Source organism: Eupeodes corollae, chromosome 3 (genome assembly GCF_945859685.1).
Source record: "Eupeodes corollae chromosome 3, idEupCoro1.1, whole genome shotgun sequence".
In the NCBI taxonomy this organism is placed as follows: Eukaryota; Metazoa; Arthropoda; class Insecta; order Diptera; family Syrphidae; genus Eupeodes; species Eupeodes corollae.
Window position 1 is genome coordinate 98,779,849 of NC_079149.1, and position 22,069 is coordinate 98,801,917.

The 22,069-nt window shown below is 35.2% G+C and overlaps 1 protein-coding gene across 1 annotated transcript in view; it reads right to left on the minus strand.

Annotated features, from left to right (window-relative positions):
- Positions 1 to 5,550: 5,550 nt before the first annotated feature.
- Positions 5,551 to 22,069, minus strand: part of LOC129948791 (tyrosine-protein kinase Drl) — a 401,657-nt gene continuing 385,138 nt past the window's right edge. The window contains exons 2-4 of the mRNA XM_056059821.1: positions 12,188 to 13,433; positions 11,736 to 12,032; positions 5,551 to 6,122 (exon numbers count right to left, since the gene is read on the minus strand). Of these exons, the coding sequence (XP_055915796.1) occupies positions 6,011 to 6,122; positions 11,736 to 12,032; positions 12,188 to 13,433 (1,655 nt within the window). The 3' untranslated portion in view covers positions 5,551 to 6,010. The remainder of the gene's footprint in view (positions 6,123 to 11,735; positions 12,033 to 12,187; positions 13,434 to 22,069) is intronic.

Consider the following 22,069-nt stretch of genomic DNA (forward strand, 5'->3'; position numbering starts at 1 on the left):
CAATTTTGAGGACAATATTCGCCACGTTATCGACAATATTCTCTCATATATCGTCGCTTGAAAAGCAAACTGACATAAGTCAAAATTTGTGAGTTTTCATTAAAGTTAAAAAAGATAAAGTTTTTTTCAACACCTATCGAACTTAAGGTTCTGCAAGGTGTTCATAATACTTTTCTTGCAGATATTTCTTTATTTTCGCTGTTTTCAAAACCAATGCAGTCCTCACATTGGTCTTTCCAAACATTGTGAAAGCTTTATTCTAGTTAGTCACGAACACTTGGTGGAATACTTTATACCTTGAAAAAGGGACGTTTTTAGCATTGCACTGTTCAACGTAGTTTCGGTGTATCTCCGCAACACTCATACCTCCATCAAGTACTCTTTATTTGAGTTTGCTTCGCAATAATGGCTTGGAATACGTGGTATTTGGTCAATTCGATCCTTAATTCCTTTAAGGATACTGTCATTAGTTTTATTCGAAGGAGTGTGCTTACCACTTCAATCAGATTCGACCATACGGTTCTAATAGGCATGGCATTCATTCCCAGAGTTGATTTGAAGACATTTTTGCAGATCCTAATTCTTGAGTTTTCAACGTTAAAATAAAATGCCTTGTTATGTTGTCTAGGCTTTCTGGTATTGGAAGTATAACTTTCTTTAACTCGTACTCGAGTATACCTATATTTAGGTTTTATTGAAATCATTGAAGCTGCAATAAAGTTTCATTGGTTTTCTGAACATCCATAGTCCCAGTATTTGCTGAATAATTTTAATCTGTTTTCTTTATTTATTTTCGATGAACACTCAAGACGGCACTTACACGCAGGACCCATCTTTTTTTCTTCAATTATTCTCCGAGTTTTGGAACTAGAAACATTCGATTTTCCAAAGTTCCTTGAAATCTTTGCTTTAGTTCTTGTCCATTCATTTTTACGATTTTTAATTTTTCGGGAACTGGGCTTTTCTTTTTCGGTGGATTCTATTTCAACTGGTGTTGGTGTCGGATTTGATGGTTGCAAATCATCCGAAGTTCCCGATGATACAGTCATCATCTGCTGAAAAGTTTCCAAGTTCGAAACCTGATGTTTAGTCTGAGGATAAGTCACTTTGAGTATGACTGGTTATTAAACGAGAGCCACTGGTGATGGTACCGCTACATCCTGGAACAGAAGTTTTTTCCTCGAAAGTTGGGGTATGTGAATTCAACTGAACACTTCCAGAAGCTGTATTGTGCTCCATAGTTGTACAGGCTAATTTTGTAGATAAGTCACAGTCGCAGCCAAGAGATTCAAGAGTTTTTTCGACGGCTATACTCGTTGTATTGCAAAAATTTTGCGGGACATTTTGATCTTGTGAACCGTTGTTATTCTAACTGCGTGCCAGCATAACAAGTAATTCTGACCGAGTTCACAATCTAAACAAACAAAAAATTGTTGACGATATGATGATAATCTATGAGGTAAAATAATTCCTAGGATATTGGTAAAGTTACACTTCTCAAAGTAATACAAAGATATTTGCGTTTCATCAACTAGTTTCCTTCCAACGTAAAATGACTTAACGCAAATTGAAACGTTTAACTACAAAAATAATTGACTGAAATTTGGCAGCAAAATGACACAAACAAAAATGGTCGCTTTTACAGAAGCTTATTTATCACGATTTAAAGCAAAGTGTTACAAATAAAAAATTGTCAAAAAAAAACCTTACCTTTATGTTTCGGTGCAGTCTGACATTTTTTTGTTATGACTTAACTCCAGGAACAAACACAACCACTCACAGTGAAGACTGAGACAAAACTATAAAATAGCCATTTTGCTGAAAAAAAGATCAGGGATGTTACCATAAATGCAAAACTACACTTACGTCCTCTTAATGTCAGTTTAATAGTTATACTTATGACGGTTTGATAGAATATTAGTATTGGTTTTTGCAGTTCGTTCTGTATACTCAACACAAAATCGATAAATTTTGACTTATGTCAGTTTGCTTCTCAAGCGACAAAATTTATGTTGGAAATAGAAATCGAAAATTTAGACGTCCAGAAATAGAATAGAAGATTACGTCCGAAATAACCGTTGCAGTCATTTTCCAGAAATAATGTGAAATTTATAATAGCAGAAGATTATTTTTCGAAAAGAGGAAATTTTATGGGAATTAAAAAACACATCGTTTTATTCGATTTCAAATTTGCAAAGTTTTAAAAAAAACACCATATTTCTGATAAAAACACCATCTGATATTTCAAAACCATGCTTTAAATAGAATGGATATTTTTGTGTTAGCGGCAAATCCACCATTTTGGAAAATGACCTTTAATTAGAATCACTCCACAAATCTAATTTTTAGCAGATTTTTGTCCCGTATCGTCTAGTAGGTATTGGTTCTAGGACCGGCCTAGCCTCTTTTGAAATCTACCTTGAAAACCTTGATACCATTGTTCTAATGCAGAAATATTTTTTTTCTTCAATAATATGGGCTACATCAGATATATTCTTGAAATGTACACGTTTTCTACTCATATCGTCATTTATGTTTCTTAAAAGCTCAAAATTTTCTTTAACTTTTACTATTGTAAAAGTTCTCTGGAGTACCTCAAGAGGGTCACCTTGGCCCATTACTTTTTATTTCATTTATTAATCATTTGTCCTTGGTTTTAAATAATTCTTTATGTAAAATTAATGTAGATGATGATAAAATTGTTCGAATTAAAAATCGTTTGATTTAAAATATTGACAAATTAAAAATAGTTAATTATAACAATTTTTAATAATAATTGCGAGAAATTGATAAATTTTCCAAGAGTAATTCTTGTCATAAAAAGTGCTTTCTCAAATTAGCCGTTCGGATCCGGCGTTAGCTGTAGGTCTTTTCCATCCCTGAAAACAGTAATCGCACACAGGAATGGTTGAGAGTTGTAAGTCACTAGGCCCTAGTTCTGAACGGACTGTTGCGCCGTCCAATTTATTTACTTATTTTATAATCCAGCGATTCCAAGGTGTCTGAAAAATGCAAATGGCTCCTCACCATTTTTAGTGAAGAATTGCTGAACTTACTGCTGGTTACTCACTTTCCTGATAGCTCTTTAACCGTAACTTGTCACAATCGAATACTTTGAAGTACCGCTTTAACATTTTCACTTCCAAAAGGCCTGATAGCAAAAGACAAGCTAAAATGGGCTCTCAACAGATTTGATGCATATAAATCTGCAGGGCCAGACGGTACCAGCCGAAATCCAGAAAGCTTCAGATAGAATTGCACCAATCCTTAAGAACTTTTTTGAATATCTCTTATCTGGGATATATTCTTAAGGCATGGAGAGAATTTAAAGTTGTATTAATACCCAAAGCAGAAAATTGCTCGCAATTCAAACCTTATGATCTAAGACCAATAAGTCTATTCATCATTGCTTGACATCCATTTAGAGCAAGTATTGATACAAGATTTCTGCCTATGTCTCAAAAATCTCTTATTAAGGCAAATCTTTTGAAACGGCGTTACACACCATCGAATATTTCTTCTATCAGACAGTAAACTATGGTTGCCTCTAAAACCGATGAGCAAATTTGCCCTGACATCTCTGAACGTAGAGTGTTCGCTTGGGGAATTAATTTATATAATGCTGTATAATGCTTGGAAAATAATTAACTCCAAATTGGGCAACTCTACTTAACTTTTAAAACCTGGCAGTAAATTTAATCCTAACTGGTTTGAATGCGGAGGGCTTTTGAGTGATTGCATAAGAGGATGACGTTGTTATAAGCGGTTTCAGGAAAGCTCTGATCGGTGCGGACTATCAATCCGAACAAAACCGATTTAGTTTTATTTTCGAGGAGTAACAAAACTCCATTTGTTAACCTCCTCCCAATATTTAAGGCATACAATTAAAGTTTTCAAGAGTACCTCAAGGGAGTCACTTTGATCCGATACTTTTTATTTTATTTATTAATAAATTGTCTTCGGTTTTAATAATCCTAAAAGTCTAATTTATGTAGATGATGTTGGATTGGAAGGACCTATAAGAGTATCTTTATCAATTTTAATAATGGGGCAGTATTGATTTTAAATATTGACAATTTCTTAATAGCTCAAAATTTTTAATAACTTTTACTATTGTAAAAGTTCTCTGTAGTACATCAAGAGGGTTACCTTGGTCCATTACTTTTTATTTAATTTATTAATCCTGTCTTTGTCTTAACCCTCTCAAGAATTGGGAGGTGCTACAAGAAGATCATAATTAGTTTTGAGAATGGTGCAGTTAAAATCGTTTGATATGAAATATTGAAAAATGAAAAATAGTTAATTATAACAATTTTTAATAATAACTTTTACTATTGCCGGGCGGCGGAGAAGGTCCATCACGAAGACGACGTCCAAAAGCGCTGTAGTTTTTAAAAATATACTGACTAAACAATTTCTGCCATTTTTGTAGTGAATTTAAATACTTTCACTTCACTATAACTTTTTATCGTTCTATATAACGAAATTTAAACTTCTTAAAAAAAAAAACATTTCTAGTGTATTTAAAATGGAACCTCTTATTGAAAACCCCTTTTTAAATAGATATTCAGTGCCATACCTCACCAGAACTCCGAACTCCATGTTAGCGGGATTTAAAATTTACTTTCCATTCCATGAAATTTAAAAAAATTGAAGACTGCTATTAGTTTGTCATTTTCTTACCATTAGTATTAGTGTAACTAGCTGACCCAAAAGACGTTGCTCTACCTTTTCATTTCCATAAATCCAACTGCTACCAAACTCCACAAGAACGCACCCCTCCTCTAATTTAAGAAAATGCCTTTAATCACATCTAATCACATTTTATATTATATGTTTAATTCCATTTGAATATTAATTTTTAAATGAAAACACATTTTGTATTTGTTTATTTTGTATAAATGTATATTTCATATTTGTTTATATTCAATATTCAATAAAAATTATAAACTACTTCTTGGTATAACAAAACATGAATTTAAATTGAATATCTTAACTCTCTTATGTTTAAAAGAATATAAATAATTAATCTTAATAATATACGAAATATGAAAGAATTAAATTACATTTTTTGTAACTTATCAAAAAATCAAAAAAATAGTTTATGAAAACTTAGTAAACTTAAACTCTACTACACCTGAGTAAGGAACGGAAACCTAACACTTATATTTTGTATTTTCCACCATTTTGTTTTTTTTTTATTTTTTAATATTATTTTATGTTTATTTTTAAATTAACATTTTTATTTGTATAGCAGTATTTAGAGAACATAAATTAAATAAAAGAATAAACACGTACAGGTGCGGAATGACAAAAGCTGGCGCCCCAAAGTGCTTTTTATTATAATGATACGTATTTGGTGTTGTTTGTTTAATTTTTGTTCGTTTTCTTTTTGGGATTGGCATTTTTGCTTATATTCGTTTTTGATCAACCTGAATGATGTTTTTCGAATTTTTCTTTTTTCTTAGGAGAAAAACACTTTATTTTACACTAAAACTTAACCTCTTTTAGGTTATTGTTGTTTTTGTTTTTTCTTAATTTGATTTTAAAATAATTATTATTTAATGTCCTCCTTTGATTATATTTTATTTACAATATGTTTATGTTTTATAGCAGAGTGACACCAATTTTTTTGTTTCGAACTTAAAATCATACAAGAACAGCTTAAAATGTAGTAGATTTTTTTTTCGTTTGTATTATTAAATTTTTATATTTTGTATTTAGTTTTTAGATTGGTATTTTTTTGTTTGTTATATTTAAGCAGAAAGTCATACAATATTAAATATTTTTAAGTATGAGGTTAGATTATTTTATGAAAGTTTTATATTTTTTTTTAATTTTTGCTTAAATAATTGTTTAAATAAAATAAAAATTCTTTATTTTTATCGCAATAAATTCATACTCGTAGAAGCTAAGCGCGATAGTTTTGAATATAGGAAATAGTTTGTATAGGGATGGTTTTTTTGTTTTTTTTTTTGTTATTGTTTTTTTAATTTTAAAAATAAGACTTTTAGACGTAGCGTGTAATTTGAGTATGAAAATCCGATAGACAAAGCTGCAACTGTACAAATGATGGACGTTCAGTAGTGGGTTGTGCCCAACAATAGGCCATTATGGTAAACCTGAAAAAAAAGTTTCGATATTTTTGTAAATAACAAGAAAATTGTAATATATTTAATAAATATTTATACAAACATTTTAAAACATTTTTTTTTTTCAAAAGTTGAAACTTCTACAAAACTTTAAGTGAAATAGCAAATTTTAGGACCTAATTTATGATAACAAAAGAGCACATATTTTTAAACTTCCCGACGTGTATGATAAGCTATGTTGAATTTTAGTTTCAGTTTTAAGAAGGCTCTGAGGCATTCTAAGCGATCTTTTTGGAGGTCCTTGTGTGGTATAATAGAAAAAACTACCGACGCCTATAGGCTACGAAAATTCATTCAACTTATCCAGCGATGCCAAGCTGGTGTGTCTAGCTAAATAACTAACTCAAACCTGGGCGACTCTTCTGGTAGAAGATTCGTTAGCAGTCTGTCCCCTCTCTTCTGGATACGGAGGGCTTTCGAGTGATTGCATAAGAGGATGACGTTGTTATAAGCGGTTTCAGGAAAGCATCTTAGCACCCTTTAAGAACTCTTAAAAAACCCCTTGGATAAACTAATACTTTGCTCTGATCGAAGTGGACTAAGTGTCAATCCACACCAAACCGATTTAGTTTTGATTTCAAGAAGCTATAAAACAAAACTCCATATGTTAACCTCCCTATGTTAAAGGTATTCAATTAAAGTTCTTTGGAGTCTCTCAAGGGAGTCACCTTGGTCCATTACTTTTTATTTTATTTATTAATCATTTGTCTTCGGTTTTAAATAATTTGTAATCGCTAATTTATGTAGATGATGTTAAAATTCTTCGAATTATTAATAACATTAAGTATTGGAAGGCCCTAAAAGAAGATCTTAATCAATTCTTAAGAATGATGCAGTTAAAATCGTTCGATTTTAAATATTGACACATGAAATATAGTTTATTATAACAATTTTTTGAAATCGTCACGTTTGAATACAGAATTCAGTTTGTCTGACTTTGGCGTTGTACTAGGCTAAAACTTAACGTTTACTGATCACTTTTAAGCTAACAAAATACCCGTGGCGTGATGGTAAGTGCGTAGGACTGGACAGGCTATCAATTAACAAGTACTGGGACCGCAAGATCCGGTCAGTTAATTCGAGTGACCCTAGTATGTTCCCCAAAATCAACAAGATATTCAGGAAAAAAAACGATGACCTTCCGTGTCTTAAACTCCAAAGAACTGAAGAGAACAGAGACGTACTCATGACAGCGCAAATAGATCCAGAGGAAACCATCTTTGACGATGACTTTTACATAATTGAAGATCTGAAGGAAAAAGTGGAGGCGGTGGGAGCTGCTTTCCAGCAAGTGTACAAGGTGAATGTTAGCAATCACTTTTACCTCCGTAATGATATCACACATTGGCGATCTGAGAACAGCGGTTTTATGCGATTCAATGACGACTCCTTGGCAAATGCCATAATCGTCGAGCAAATGGGACCAAGTCCCTTGTTAGTGACGAAGGTTGAGCTTCAGCTCATCTTCAATTCAATGAAAAATAAAAAGTCAGCAGGTGTCGATGGTATATCCAACGTTGTACTAAGACATTTACCGATGGAAGCAATTGACATTTACACCACGCTCTTCAATAATGCACTCAATAATGCATATTATCCAGTGAATTGGAAGACCGCTGTGGTTCATCCTCTCCCGAAAAAGGACAACTCCAACCCGTCAAATCTTTGGTCGATAAGTCTTCTTCCGAGCATCAGCAAAGTTTTCGAAAAGATCATTAATAGGGCTCTGACTAAGTGGGCTGCGGACAACAAAATTATTCCGGATAAACAGTTCGGGTTCAAGGCGGGTCATGACACAATTCATGCTGCATCTAAACTCGTTTCTGATATCCAATGGAATAAATCAAAACAACAATGCACAGGTGCTGTTCTGGTTGATTTGGAAAAGGCCTTTGACACCGTATGGTTAGAGGGTCCTTACCTAAAACTGAGCAGGCTTGGCATAAGCAAGCCATTGTTGTATATACTTTATGATATGCTTAACGGTAGAAAGTTTGTTGTCAAAAGTGGCAATGTAACTTCTACCACAACATTCTCAATTAAAAATGGTCTTCAACAAGGAGTGGTGAATTCGCCGATTCTCTTCAGCATTTACACCAGCGATCTGATAGGTAGTCTTACAAAGGCAATTGCGTACGCCGACGAGAACGGCCCGAAAGGTTGAGGTTATTAGAATTCTCTTGCAGCGTGATTTCGACAAGATTCAGCGATATTGTGACGACTGGAAACTGAAAATAAATGTCCAGAAGTCAGAGACAATTTTGGTTGAAACTCCTTTGGCTAGGGCCACGAGGGATACGTGCAAGAATTGGAGCAAGATGGTCATCGTTGATCTTCACGGGCAGCCATTAGCGAGCAAAAGTGTAGTGAAGTACCTCGGTATCTGGTTAGATCAGTATTTATATTTCGACAGACATATAAATGCTGCTCTGACCAGGGCCAGAGGAGCCTTCGCTCTGACGAAACGGCTGTTTTTTAGCAGTCGGCTTGACCCCAGAGTAAAGATAATTTGCTACATGGCCCTCATACGGCCAATGATCGTTAATGGTTGTCCTGTGTGGTTCAACGCTGCCCCTTCCCAGATGGAGAAGTTTCGGGTGTTCGAGCGGCAGTGTTTACGACGCTGTACCGGCTTATATCGAACAGCCGAATCTTCTTATGTGCATTACTATTCTAACGAGGTCCTATACAACGGGTCTCGAATCAACAGAATTGACAATTTCGTGATAAAACTCGTTCGAGTTCACATTGCAAGAGCTATGTCTTCGACCAACAATTTAATTTTTGGGGCGTTCTATCCGAACGACTAGTATTTTGAAAGTGCACGCTTGAGCGGCTTTATTCCATCAGAGGCATTCCTGTTTTTAGACAGATGCGGTCTGATACAGGATAGATTGGCAGTTCCGCTAATCTACCACGTCAGACGAAGAACCGTGGATAGGTGACTCCTGTACAATCGGGACGTCATGGCACAAGGTGGAGCAGAGCTCCTTCGGTTCAGTAGGGCTGTGTCCGAACGGGACCGAACTGATAGGGTGAAGCAGGTAAAACAGTTTTGGTTCTCATCGGTACTTGATAGTGGGTAGTCGGGATGGGGTTTTAAGCATTGGCCGGCTTACATACTTGATCCGGCGTAAAGCTTTAGGTCTTTTCCATCCCTGAAAACAGTAATCGCACACAGGAATGGTAGAAAGTTGTAAGTCACAAGGCCCTATTTCTCAACATACTGTTGCGCCACCCAATTTATTTATTTATTTTATAATCCAGCGATTCCAAGGTGTCTGAACAATGCAAATAGCTCCTAGACAATTTTAAGTGAAGAATCGCTATTTACTCACTTTCCTGGTAGCTTTCAAACTGTAACTTGTAACAATCAAATACGCTCATTAACTGCTGTATTATATTCACTTCCAAATGGTCTGATCACAAAGGACAAACTAAAACTGGCTCTCAACAGCTTCGAAGCATTTAAATCTACAGGACCTGATGGTAACAGCTGAACTCTTGAAAACGTCAGATATAATTGCACCAATCCTTGAGCACATTTTCAACTTCAGTTATCTGGGTTATATTCTTTAGACGTGGAGAAAGGTTAAAGTTGTATTCATAACCAAAACAGAAAAATGCTCGCAAGTCAACCCTAATGATTTAAGACCCATAAGTCTATTCAGCATTGCTTGATATCCATTTAGAGCAAGTATAGATCCAAGATTTCTGCCTGTGTCTCAAAATATCTATTATTAAGGCAAATCTTTAGTAGTACCCGTGGAATGATGGTTAAAGCGTTGAACTGTCATGCCAGAGGTCTAGGGTTCGATCCCTGCCTATGCCATCTAAAGTCTTTTCACGGGTTCTACCTCTTACGAGGAATTGACAAATTCTCCAAGATTAACTCTTGTCATGAAAAAGTGCTTTCTCAAATTAGCCGTTCGGATTCGGCATATAAACACTAGGTCCCCTCCATTCCTGACAACATTACTCGCACACAGGAATGGTTGAGAGTTGTAAGCCACTAGGCAATAGTTCGCAAAGGACTGTTGCGCCTCTAAAACCGATGGGCACATCTGCGCTGATATCTCTGAATGTAGAGTGTTCGCTTGGGGAGTTAATTTATATAATTCTGTCGGTCAAAATAATTAACTTAAAACTGGAAAATTATTCTGCTAGAAGATTCAGCACTCTATTCAATCACTTCTGGAATTCAATCCTAACAAGTATTGATGCGGAGTGCTTTTGAGTGATTGCAACACACCCTCACACTCTTAGACTCGTTGTTATAAACGGTTTCAGGAAAGCATCTTAACACCCTCAAAGAACCCTTACAAGACCCCTTGGATAAACTAATACTTTGTTCTGATCAGTGCGGACTAAGTGTCAATCCACACAAAACCGACTTAGTTTTATTTTGAAAGAGTTACAAAACTCTATATGTTAACCTCCTCCCAATATTAAAGGCATACAATTAAAGTTTTCTGGAGTACCTCAAGGGAGTCACCTTGGTCCAATACTTCTTGTTTTATTTTTTAATCAATTGTCTTGCATTGGAAGGACCTATAAGAAGATCTTTATCAATTTTAATAACGGTGCAGTATTGATTTTAAATATTGACAAATGAAATATAGTTTATTATAACAATTTTTTGAAATCGTCACGTTTAAGAAAACCCAGTTTTTCTGACCTTGGTATTGTACTTGGCTCAAAATTAACGTTTACTGATGACTTTAATTATATAAAAAATGCTAATAGAACACCCATAGTGTCATGCCAAAGGTCTTGGGTTCGATTCCTACCTGTGCCTTCTAAGGTTTTGTCAACGGTTACTGCCTTTTGCAAAGAATTGACAAAGAGTTATTCTTGTCATGAGAAGTGCTTTACAAATTAGCAGAACGGATTCGGCTTAAAACTGTAGGTCCCGTCAATTCTTCACTTTGTCTGATTCCTGATTTTGCTGAGAGTTCCGTGATCCATATGTTATTAATAAATTCTGTATGCTTCTATAGTGAATTCGTGAAAATTGAAATAATAGAAAGTATTCAACGTAGATTTTTAGTATTTGGCCTTCGTGTTTTTGTCCTGGCCTCTTATTACCGCAGAACGATATGATGTCTAGTTATTCTTTGTCCATTAAATTTCAATTTTAGGGCAAATTAGTTTCTTAATTAACTTGATGTATGAAAAATCAAATTGTGTCACATACGTAACAAACGACCTTTTGCACCAAATTTGTCTCTTAAAAATAAAAACTGTGTAAGAACTTCTAAAAAATTCCTACCTGTGCTCACATGAGATTGTTTTCTTTTCTCCACAATTGACTTCAATTGAAAACTTTCAGCTTAGAAAACTTTAAACCCTACGAGGCGAAGTTCTTGTTATTCAAAACTGCATTTACTCAATGCCAAATTGCTTTGTCAAACTTCAACCACAACACCCCTCTTTGAAAACAATTTTCACGTTGCACGTACCTCACACAATAAAATAACATGTATACATAGGTAACAAAAAGTTCATAGATATTGTATCTAAACTTTCATATAGATAGATAAATAAGTAAACAGAAACTCATATTAAACATCGATTACTCACAATTCATCTGGGCAATTGAAAGGCTGCGCCAATCGATATCCATCCTTTAAATAGTGTTCCATCTCGAAGGGATCGACTTCGGCATATGGTTGTTTGGCAAACGTGCACATCTCCCACATTAGCACGCCGAACGACCAGACATCGCTTGCCTCTGAATATTGTTTCTTTGCAAGGGCTTCGGGCGACATCCATTTCACAGGACGATTCTCGCTATCGCCCAGACAATGATAGTCGCCGGGGAAAAGGTCACGCGTCAGTGAACTGTCTGTCAGTTTAACCCTCAACTGGTCATCAATTCTGTGAAGAGAAAGAGATTTCCAAATAAGGATTAGGCAGGCAAAAGAAGAAAACATAAAGAAAGGAAGAGAAACAAACAACAACACACTCTCACACTCTTAGACTTATTTATACTGAATGCGCAAAACAACTAATCATTATCCTTTAAAACTTACACACAGTTCCTGGCCGCAATGTCCTTGTGAATGACTCCGTGCGTATGCAGATGGCCCATGGCACTGGAGAGCTCCGATGACATCAGCACTGTCTGAATGGTGGTAATCGTACGGGAGTATATCGGTTCCTGCAGGAACAGCTTCAAATTCCTTGTGTTATTTGCAGCCGGATAGAGGACGAACGGTGTCGAGTAATCCTCAATGGATACACCCAGTACCATCAAGAGTCCAGGGTGTGAGGCACCGTAGAGCATGAGGCCTTCCTGCAGCAGCAGTGACACTTGCATTTGACTGGCATGTTGGGCAACCGTCTTCACCAAAACGTCCTGGCAGTCGTTGTAGGTTCCCTTGTAGACGCGGCCGTAGGCTCCCTCTAGCAGCAAACTAGACAAACGCACCCGGCACTTCTGCACGGTGAGTTCACTGAGTCGCCTATTGAACTCCTCCGGCTCCTGCTCGTATTCCCGAAATGGCCGCGTCAGTGTGGCATATGTCGGCGTTATCGTCGACGGACACACATAAATCGAATTGTGCGCTGTCGAGGAAATCGTTGGCAGTCGCTGAAAGCTCGAGGTTTTAATCAAATGCACGCCATGATGGTTCTGCCGCTTGGTCGGTCCTTTGGCGCAGTACGCGATGAGAATCAGAGTGGCCACTAGGACAAGAGCCAAAATACCACCGATTATCAGAGTAATAAGGCCATTGTGAGGCGGTGGCGCCAGAGTTTCCTTGAATAGTGGATCTTCCGAGGATGTGGCAAACAACGAGCCATCACCAACAGCCGAACCAGCACCAGCACCAGTTCCAGTTCCACCACCACCTCCACCACGACCACCATCACCGCCGCTAGCAGTTGCGTCATTGTCGTCATCTTGATTGCCGGCCAAACAGATTTTCTTCCGGCGGAAAACCAATTCGGTGACGTTGTTCGTCGCTCGGTCCAGGATAATTTCAATGGCAATTGTGACTTCCACTTCAGCTTCCCTTATACCCGAGCATTTCATACCAATCGAATAGGTAAGGGGCTCCACTGGAATTTCGCCAATGCGCGATATATTGAGGGTGGGCCGTGGCAAAACTGCTGGCTCAGATGTGACTATGTTGATGCTGTAGGGCAATGGGCGGCCGGCCAAACTTTGCCATGTAAATGATATTTCTTTGACATTCGATGGAACAGGAACTGCAAAATTCAGCGCATAATCGTTTATCTGGCCATCGCGGACATAATAAAGTTCTGCGGAAACACCTGCAAGAATAAAAGCAAATTCGAAAATGAATTGATGGATTTTTTGAAATTATGTGTGTGTTGTTTTGAGATAATGGATTTATGGTCAATGAGGTTAGAAATGTAGAAATGGTAATGAGAATCGCAATAGAGATGAATGACATTGACACATCCAATGGGAGTGAAAGATAAACGTCAAATGTCAGACGAAGTATTGAACTATAAGGGAATTGGTTTCTGCTGATGTGCTACTCTTTCCAATTTTTTCAATTTTGGAATTTGGAAAATTAGGGTTTTTATACTTCGGGATTTTGTGTTTTTGAGAAGGTGTTTGTTTTGGTATTATGGTGTTTTTTTGCTTTTGAAATTTTCCAATACTAAGTTTTAAAGTAATTAGAGATTTCAAACTTTTGTGCGGTTTTGGGCTTCCCTTAATTTTATATTGAAAGCGCACTCAACAGATTATGAATACCCTGATAATGATTATACACTGTGTGAGCAATTTGGAAAGGAAAACGCGATAAGAAAGGAAATACCGATGCACGTTGCAATGAGTTGATCCAAAACATTGCACATTCGTGTAGTACGGCTAAAAAAATTACCTCAAGGGGTTTGCGGTTGAATTCCCTGATGGGAAGAATGCAGCTGGTGAGTTCACTATAGTATTGGTTTTGAAAGAAGCGATAGGCCTTGCGGCAGTGGTGTTGAAGAATAACAAATGTATCAGTGAGAAAACGATGGTATTTTAAGAGCTTTTTTTCAATTTTATCCAAAAGACTCAAGTACGTTTTTTGGCTTTTTGCGACACCAGAAAGTATTCTATACATGATTCCCCAACTAAAATACCAAAAGCTAAGAGCACTGTCATCCGCAAAACAATAAAGTGAGGTAAACGTCTCTGACAATAGATCATTTATAAAAATAAGGAAGAGTGTTGGAGACAAAACGGACCCCTGAGGCACACCAGATTTTATTATAAAAGTAATTTCTAAGGCAACAATGAAGGGATTTATCTATACCAAATGCGCGTATTTTCAATAAGAGAGTTCTCGACATTATGTTAAGGTTTTAAAATTGTCTAAATATTTGATTTTCGGATACATACTAGTTTGGTTGTTCTTAGGTTTTCTTTGCCTTAGAAATGTTGGTTTTTGATATCAAGGATTTTACTTTAGGGTTTTTGAACTATAGATCAAAATAAATTAATTTAGGAAAGTTTATTTATATTTTTAGGTTCAGGGTTTTATTAATGAATCATATATCGGTTCTCAAGGACTTCAAAGCAAAATATATTTCTATTTAAAGTGGCGCCCAACGCAAAGGTATTTTTTATATTTTTTAAAGGGAGTACAATGATTTCTACGTTTAATAAGGCTTTTATTATTTCAAAATACTGCAACAAAACAAAAGTCTGTTCAATAGTATAGAATAGCAATCTGTCAACGAGTCCTTGCTTCCATCACCGTTTTCGCGTCGCGTAGTCGGTCAGTCAAACCAGACGGCTGTGTTCTAATCATCTGCTTCAATCGTTTTACTCGCTTGAATTGATTGATATTAAAATAGCTTCGCAGACGCAAAATTCTTTGCTGCACAAAAGCAACTACAACCAGTTGTATCCTTCATCTATACAACAATCATCTTGCTAACAAGCTAATGGATAAAAGAAGAAAAAGTAAAATAAATAAAAAGGATATACACAAACAAAAAATAAAGAAAAAGGATAAACACGTTTACTTGGCTGCCTCCATCATCGATGATGTCGTTGTTGGTTGGTGGGTTTGGGTTGTTGTGGTGTGTTGAGTATAGGGGGCGCGCAAAATTGAACTTGAAGAAAAAGATGCTACGCTATAAATTCCTTATCCTTAAGCTTGCTGCAAAATCGCGCGAACAAGAAGAAAATACCTAGAACCAATATCCTTAGAGAATTTAATTCTTCGTCCTGAGTCTTTCAAGAGTGAAGTCTGATATGCGGAATGATGAAGATGAAGATGAAAATGACGAGAGTGAAATGAAAGCCTTTAAATGGCTTCAAATCATTTCACTTGATTCGCTTCTTTTTGCATTGTGTTTTTTTTTCTTTCGTTTTTAGTCCTTTTCTTATGGTTTGTTCGTCCTTTGATGCAAAACAAAGAGGGTATAAAGTTTTTAATGCTAGACTGCGGAAAATGCGAATCTTGAGAATCCTAAGTGCTAGACGTTTCTTAGTAAAAAAAAGGACCATTTAAGGCATTGGAAGGCGAGGCACAGTCAAAAATTCAACTTGTCAAAGAAAAAAACAAGCCAAAATCCTCAAAGACTACAAGAGAAATTGAATATTCATCATTTTTCCAGCCGAAATTTCTCACACTCGATTTTTGGGGTTTCGACCGACAACGGCGCGGCGGCGGCAGGCAGTCCCGTTTAAGAACCATGATATAAATTAAGATTTTTCCACAAAATTCCTCACATAAAAGTGGTTTTTTTCAGGAGTATTTTGAATTTCATCATCAGGAAAAAAGGATTTAGGCGGTAGCAATGCGGCTTTGGTTAGGTAAGATATACTCGTAGGTTTATAAGGAGTATAGAAGTAATATTTTATGCATGTCGTTCCTTAGGTATTTGTTGCGGGTAAAATTTCAAATGAGATTTCGCAATTTTTTTGTGCTGGACGAAGTTTTCCAAGCAACCGAATTAAGGATCATTTTAAATTTTGGTTTATTTTTTGGATGTTTTTTCTTTCAGGATATAACATTTCTTCTCTATATGTCTCTGGTTTTTATTTGTGTTCATAATTTTGTTCCTATACTCTTATGTTTTGAAGGGCGTCACATTCATATATGAATTTAAAGCTCTTTTTTATTTGATCTTGTTCAGAGTTGGGACCTTTACTGACAATAATTTTATAGTTTGATCATACTTTTAATTCGGTATGTTTTCAGAAGTATTGTAAAAGTTACCACTGAAATGACGTTTAGCTGTCAATACCTTTAGTAAAAGGTTTGACATTTCTCTTTCGAAATTTCTCTAAGTTTGAAGGTCCCAGAATAAAAATCAAAGGTTCTTAGAACACTAAAAAAATAACATACATCATATTGATGAAAGGCGTTCATTAACTAAAAACCATCATAGCGATATATTTTTCATCTTTTTGATAAATAAATTGGATGACTAAAAAGTTTTGTCTGACGACCCGTTCATCAATATGAAGAATCACGCTTCATCAACTTTAAAAAAAAAATCCATACAAATGTCTTAAAGGGAAATTTCATCAGTTTATCAAAATTTTTCATGTACATGATGAACCCAAGTTTCTGATGAATTTGCATCACCATGACGACTGCAATCACCATATTGATGAATGATTTCTTCAATATTATGAAATTCTTCATAGTGATGAAATTAATCATAATATTTAAGACTCGCATTTAATTTGTTAATGAAATCAACATTCATACAAATCATTAAATAACATAAGTCTTCTAACATTGATGAATAAATTTGTTATATTTATGAGTTTGTTTAACATTCGTCATATTGATGAAATCAATTATTATATTTCTGAAAAACTTCATAATAATTTAGTATACATCTTGGAAATACTTGTATTTTATTTATGAAAATACTTATTTTATTTTATTTAGATTGTCATATTGACGAACATATTCATCATATACATGAATGCTATTTTGAAACGCATCATATTTCATTTCTAAATTAATCATCATACTGAGGAAATTTCAATTAAATCATCATATTGAGGAACTTATTTCATACTAATGAAGAATCTAAGTAACATAATTTAGAAGATTTTGCATCATATGGTTGAATTTATTATCATATTGACGAGTGAAATCATCAATATTAATAGTTAAATTGTTATATTGAAGACATTTTTTCATCGTATTGATGAATATTTCATAAAACTGAAAATTCCTCAATGTGGTAAGAAAATTTCCATACAAAACGTTCATTACGCTGTAATCAATATATTAACAAATTTAAGGGACATTTTTTTCATCATATTGATGAAACAAATTGATGAATGGTGGACAAGATTCGTCAATTAAAACTTTCATTATATTGGCGAACTGTTGTTCATTTTATAAAAGAAAAGTTCACTGAACAAAAATTGCATCATATCGTTGAACTTATTATCATATTGACGAGTGCAATCATCAATATTAATAATTTAATTATTATATTGAAGAAGATTTTTCATAGTATTCATGAATATTTCATAAAACTGAAAATTCATCAATGTGTTAAGAAAATTTGTATAAAAAATGTTCATTATATTTATGAACAATATAATCAAAATGTTAGGGAAATTTTTTTCATCATATTGATGAAACAAATTGATGAATGATGGACAAGATTCGTCAGTTAAAACTTTCATTATATTGGCGAACTGTTGTTCCTTTTTTATGCATCTAAGATTCACAGGACTAAAATTAATGATTTTCACATGATATTGATGACCTTTTTCATCAATATTATCCACTGACTTGGTTCGATTACGTTTGGGATTCCTTTTGTCATCGGTCATACCTCAAGAACCAGTTAAGTTATCGACTTCAAATAGAGTTACTTTTTCAGATAAGAACATCAAATAAAGGGACTTTTAAAAAATTGAGTTAATTAACAATTGGTTGGCCATAAATTCAGGAACATAGGGAACCTAGAGTTTATTTAGAGTGGCAAAAGAAGGAGTTGAACTCAAGATCTCTGGAATGAAAGTCCTACTCACTAACAATCATGCCACGGGTACTAAATTTTCCATTGTTTTTTTTTTTAATTTAAAAATAGAAAGCGATAAATGACAGACCTTGTGCTTACAGTTGTTGGGTGGTTCAGTTTGAAGAATTCATATAAGACCACAAAGTTTCACTAGTATACTTCGGTACCAGACTAGACCGTCTTCTAAAGCTTTTTATACTCAAAAGAAATCACTGCAACTTAAACTAAAGTTTATTCCTTCTTCCTTCTATCGCATCGTTCATTAAATCTACCTCAAGGCCTGTGACAAATTTAATGTAGTTTATCCAATTCCCAAAATTACAACAAAACCCAAGGTACACTTAAACCTCTAACCTACTGAGATGCCAAAGCCGAATGTCAAATGAAAAATCTAATTTTTATCCGCAATTACTGCAACACGATATTCTTTTGCAATGATGATGGTCGCTCTCCTTAAGTCCCCTGATGGTATTTCGTCCTTTTTTTCACATTGTTTCCTTTATTTGTTTGCCTTTTTGTTGTTTTTTGCCCTAAATAATACAAACTCATCCCGTGCCATAATAATTGAGTAAAGAGGGATGAACAATTTGAAAGGCGAAAAGCTTATAAATGTACCTACCTATGGAGAAGATCCTTTTTCAAATGCTCCTAAGGGCACATAATTACCACACCGAAAAAAAGGATAATCAAAAAACCAAAACGTTGAATATTATATAAATATATATGTATGTGTCGAAAGGAAGCTTTCCCTACAAACACACCCACACACATACAAATATATATATGTAGGTATTTATAACAAGGTTACGTGTAGGTGATACGAAAGTATTATCCTTGTAAATCGAAAAATCGATTAAATGACAGTCTTGAGAAGAAAATCCCTTGCGATAAAGAAGGATAACGGACAAGAGCGAAAGTAAAGAAAGGTATATTGGTAGGTTTTATGAAAAAATAAAAAAAATAAAGAGATGAAGACGAACTATGACGATAAAGATGATGAGATGATGGTGATCCTGGATGTCCATTCATAATCGATTATTTGACATTTCTGATTGATTTCGTTAGACACGTAATTTCAACCGCATCACCCACCATCCAGTATCCCTCCACCACACCAGTATCCATCTGCCATCTTAGACTATTTAACGAAGAAGACGACTGACTGACTGAAGTACGATGAAGATAGATATGAAGAAGAATAAAATTAGGTAGATAAAACCATCCCAAAATACTTTTACGAGTAAGGGACAAGGACAAGGACCAGGGTGTAATAAGTATGAAGATGGTATTCTGCACAGGTTCCGTTACCTACCCACCTTCTCATGTTCAGTCAATAGACCAAAAGCACAAGCCAAAAAAAGTAACCATTCAATGGAGACGAAAAGAATAGGTAGAGGTGAGTTGAGTATAATATATATTTTATCTTTTGGATACGACTCGACTATGACTATGATGAGGAAGACGACTACGAATATACAACGATGACATCGACATTGTGCCATCATCATACACAATATTGCAGGTGCGGTAGCATGAAAACGACATCAACCCGGATCACAGACAGCCATATCTATAACCTAGCCAATGATATGGGGGAGAAGTTATGGGAGACCTTATACTCGTAAAGGAACCTACGCTTCGTATATCTACCATAGAAGTATAGAGATACAAACGACGACATTTTGATTTATCTTTCAATTCCGATTTAAGGGACTTGATAATGTGTACCGGCGATGTCGTATATCTCCTTTCTCGTCTCGTCTAATAGGCTTACTTTTACCACCTCCGCTCTGCTCCGCTTCGACAACGACAATCTGATGCTGAATTTTATGCTGGTATCAGCATCAAATTCTCAAGTTATCTATCAAATGGAGTGTAGGCATAACAGTTGAGTTAAAAATATTTCAGACGCCTTTATTTTAAGCGTATACTTAAATGACATAATTTCCTCCATGGCCAAAAATGTTGGGCAAAAAATAATTACCATACTTCTGTACTTATAAAAGTGACATTTAGTAATTCTGATTCGTCTCTGTCTGTCGGTATTTCAGTGATTTGAATCATGATGAGAAGTTTGAATTTCAAGAAGAAATAAAACTCATGAGGTTTAACCATTTTTTTTTTTAATGACTTGGGAAAATGGTCAAGAGGGCCAATTTTGACAACTTTTTGCAGCAATTTGGGCCACATGTATGTCAGCAATAACGTGCTGAGTAATCTTTTCAAAGGCGTCCTTTGTCTCGTACTTATTTGCGTAGACAAGCGTCTTAACGTGACCCACAAAAAACAGTCCAGCTGGTATTAACTTGGAGGCCACGCCCACCACATGCCCAAGAAGTGAGATAATGTGCTCACTAAAAGATTTCTTCAATAAATTGATGCTTGCTCGAACCGAAGCATTATTTTGGTAATAAATTTGCACGATTTCCAACCACTCTTAAGGAGTAAGTCTAAAATAAGAAACCACACTGGACGTAAATCAAGTGACAGCTGTCAAACAAACTAACTCCGAAAAAACCATTGCAATATTAAAAAACTACACGTCTAAAAAAACCCCCAGCTACTTTTGTCAGTGATAGGAAATAAAGTAGAAATCAATAACAACGTGTCACTTTTACAATTGCGGTAGTAAGTCGTGCATTTTCACTTTAAAACTATAAAAAACCATGTATACACCTAAGAGTCCATTTTGAATAAAAATTGAAATTTGCTAATGTGCTGAAAATATAGAACTGTAAGTCCCTCCAGTGGGCCCCAGAATATTCACGACTCCAGATTTTTTATTTCCAAGTCGTCTATTCAACGTTTATTGGCCAAATTCAACTTAACCGGCTTAGTTAACAATCAACCAACACCTGTACGTCAACAAAACCCAAGATCTGCCGAAAAAATCGCCGCTGATTGTGAAAGTGTACAGCAGAATCTAATAGTCTAAGAGCCGGCAGCAAATTTTGGGAGTGGAGTGATAACCAAAATATATATACATATATGTGTAGATATACGCAACATTATGCCAAATTCAACCGTCTGGCAGGTTTTTTTTACAGCCGGGGGCGGGGGTGGGGTTTCGAAAATGGTCATTTTTCCGATTTTGGGGTCTAAGTGATAACCACTTAAATGCATATATAAACAATAGGGGGTGGTGCCCTGATGTCAAAAAAGTGTGTCCAAGACGTTTTACTTTCAGCCTTCCCCTTGCCAGACGGCTGCCAAAATGCGCGAAAATCAACTTTTTCGGTCGAAATGATAACCACATGAATGATACATCAAAAAATCAGAAAAATTCCCCTGATTCTAAAAATGTGGGTCCAAGACGTTTTTTTTTCAGCCTTCCTCTTGCCAGACGCATTTTAACACTTTTTAACAACATTTTTCAACTTAAATCCTTAATAACTTTTTTTCTGTTATCCATAACCAAAAGAATCATATACCAAAATATCAGACGAATTCTCCTGATTCTAAAAATGTGTGTCCAAGACGTTTTGTTTTCAGCCTTCCCCTTGCCAGACGCATTTTAACACTTTTTAACAGAATCAACTTAAATCCTTTAATAATTTGTTTCCTATTAACCATAACCAAAACAGTCATATACCAAAATATCAGAAGATTTCCAATATGTTTTCTTTTCAGTCTTATGCTTGAAAGAAAACCCCAAAGAAAGAATGCACAAAAAACACCGTTTTCCTTCAAAGCATAACAATTGTATTTTATTTAGACAAAAATTATTGAATTACATGACATAAAATTGAATGAAATTTTGAAATAAGAAATTATAAATTATAAAAAAAACTATTCTCCATCATCAGATTCGTCCGATGAAGAATTTTGCGAACAATAATTGTCTTCTTCACTATCATTTTCATCACAGTTAATTAAATGTTCAATGGTTTCTGGAGCCGCGACTCCGTTGAACCATTTCAATTTGACTATGTCATCCTCCA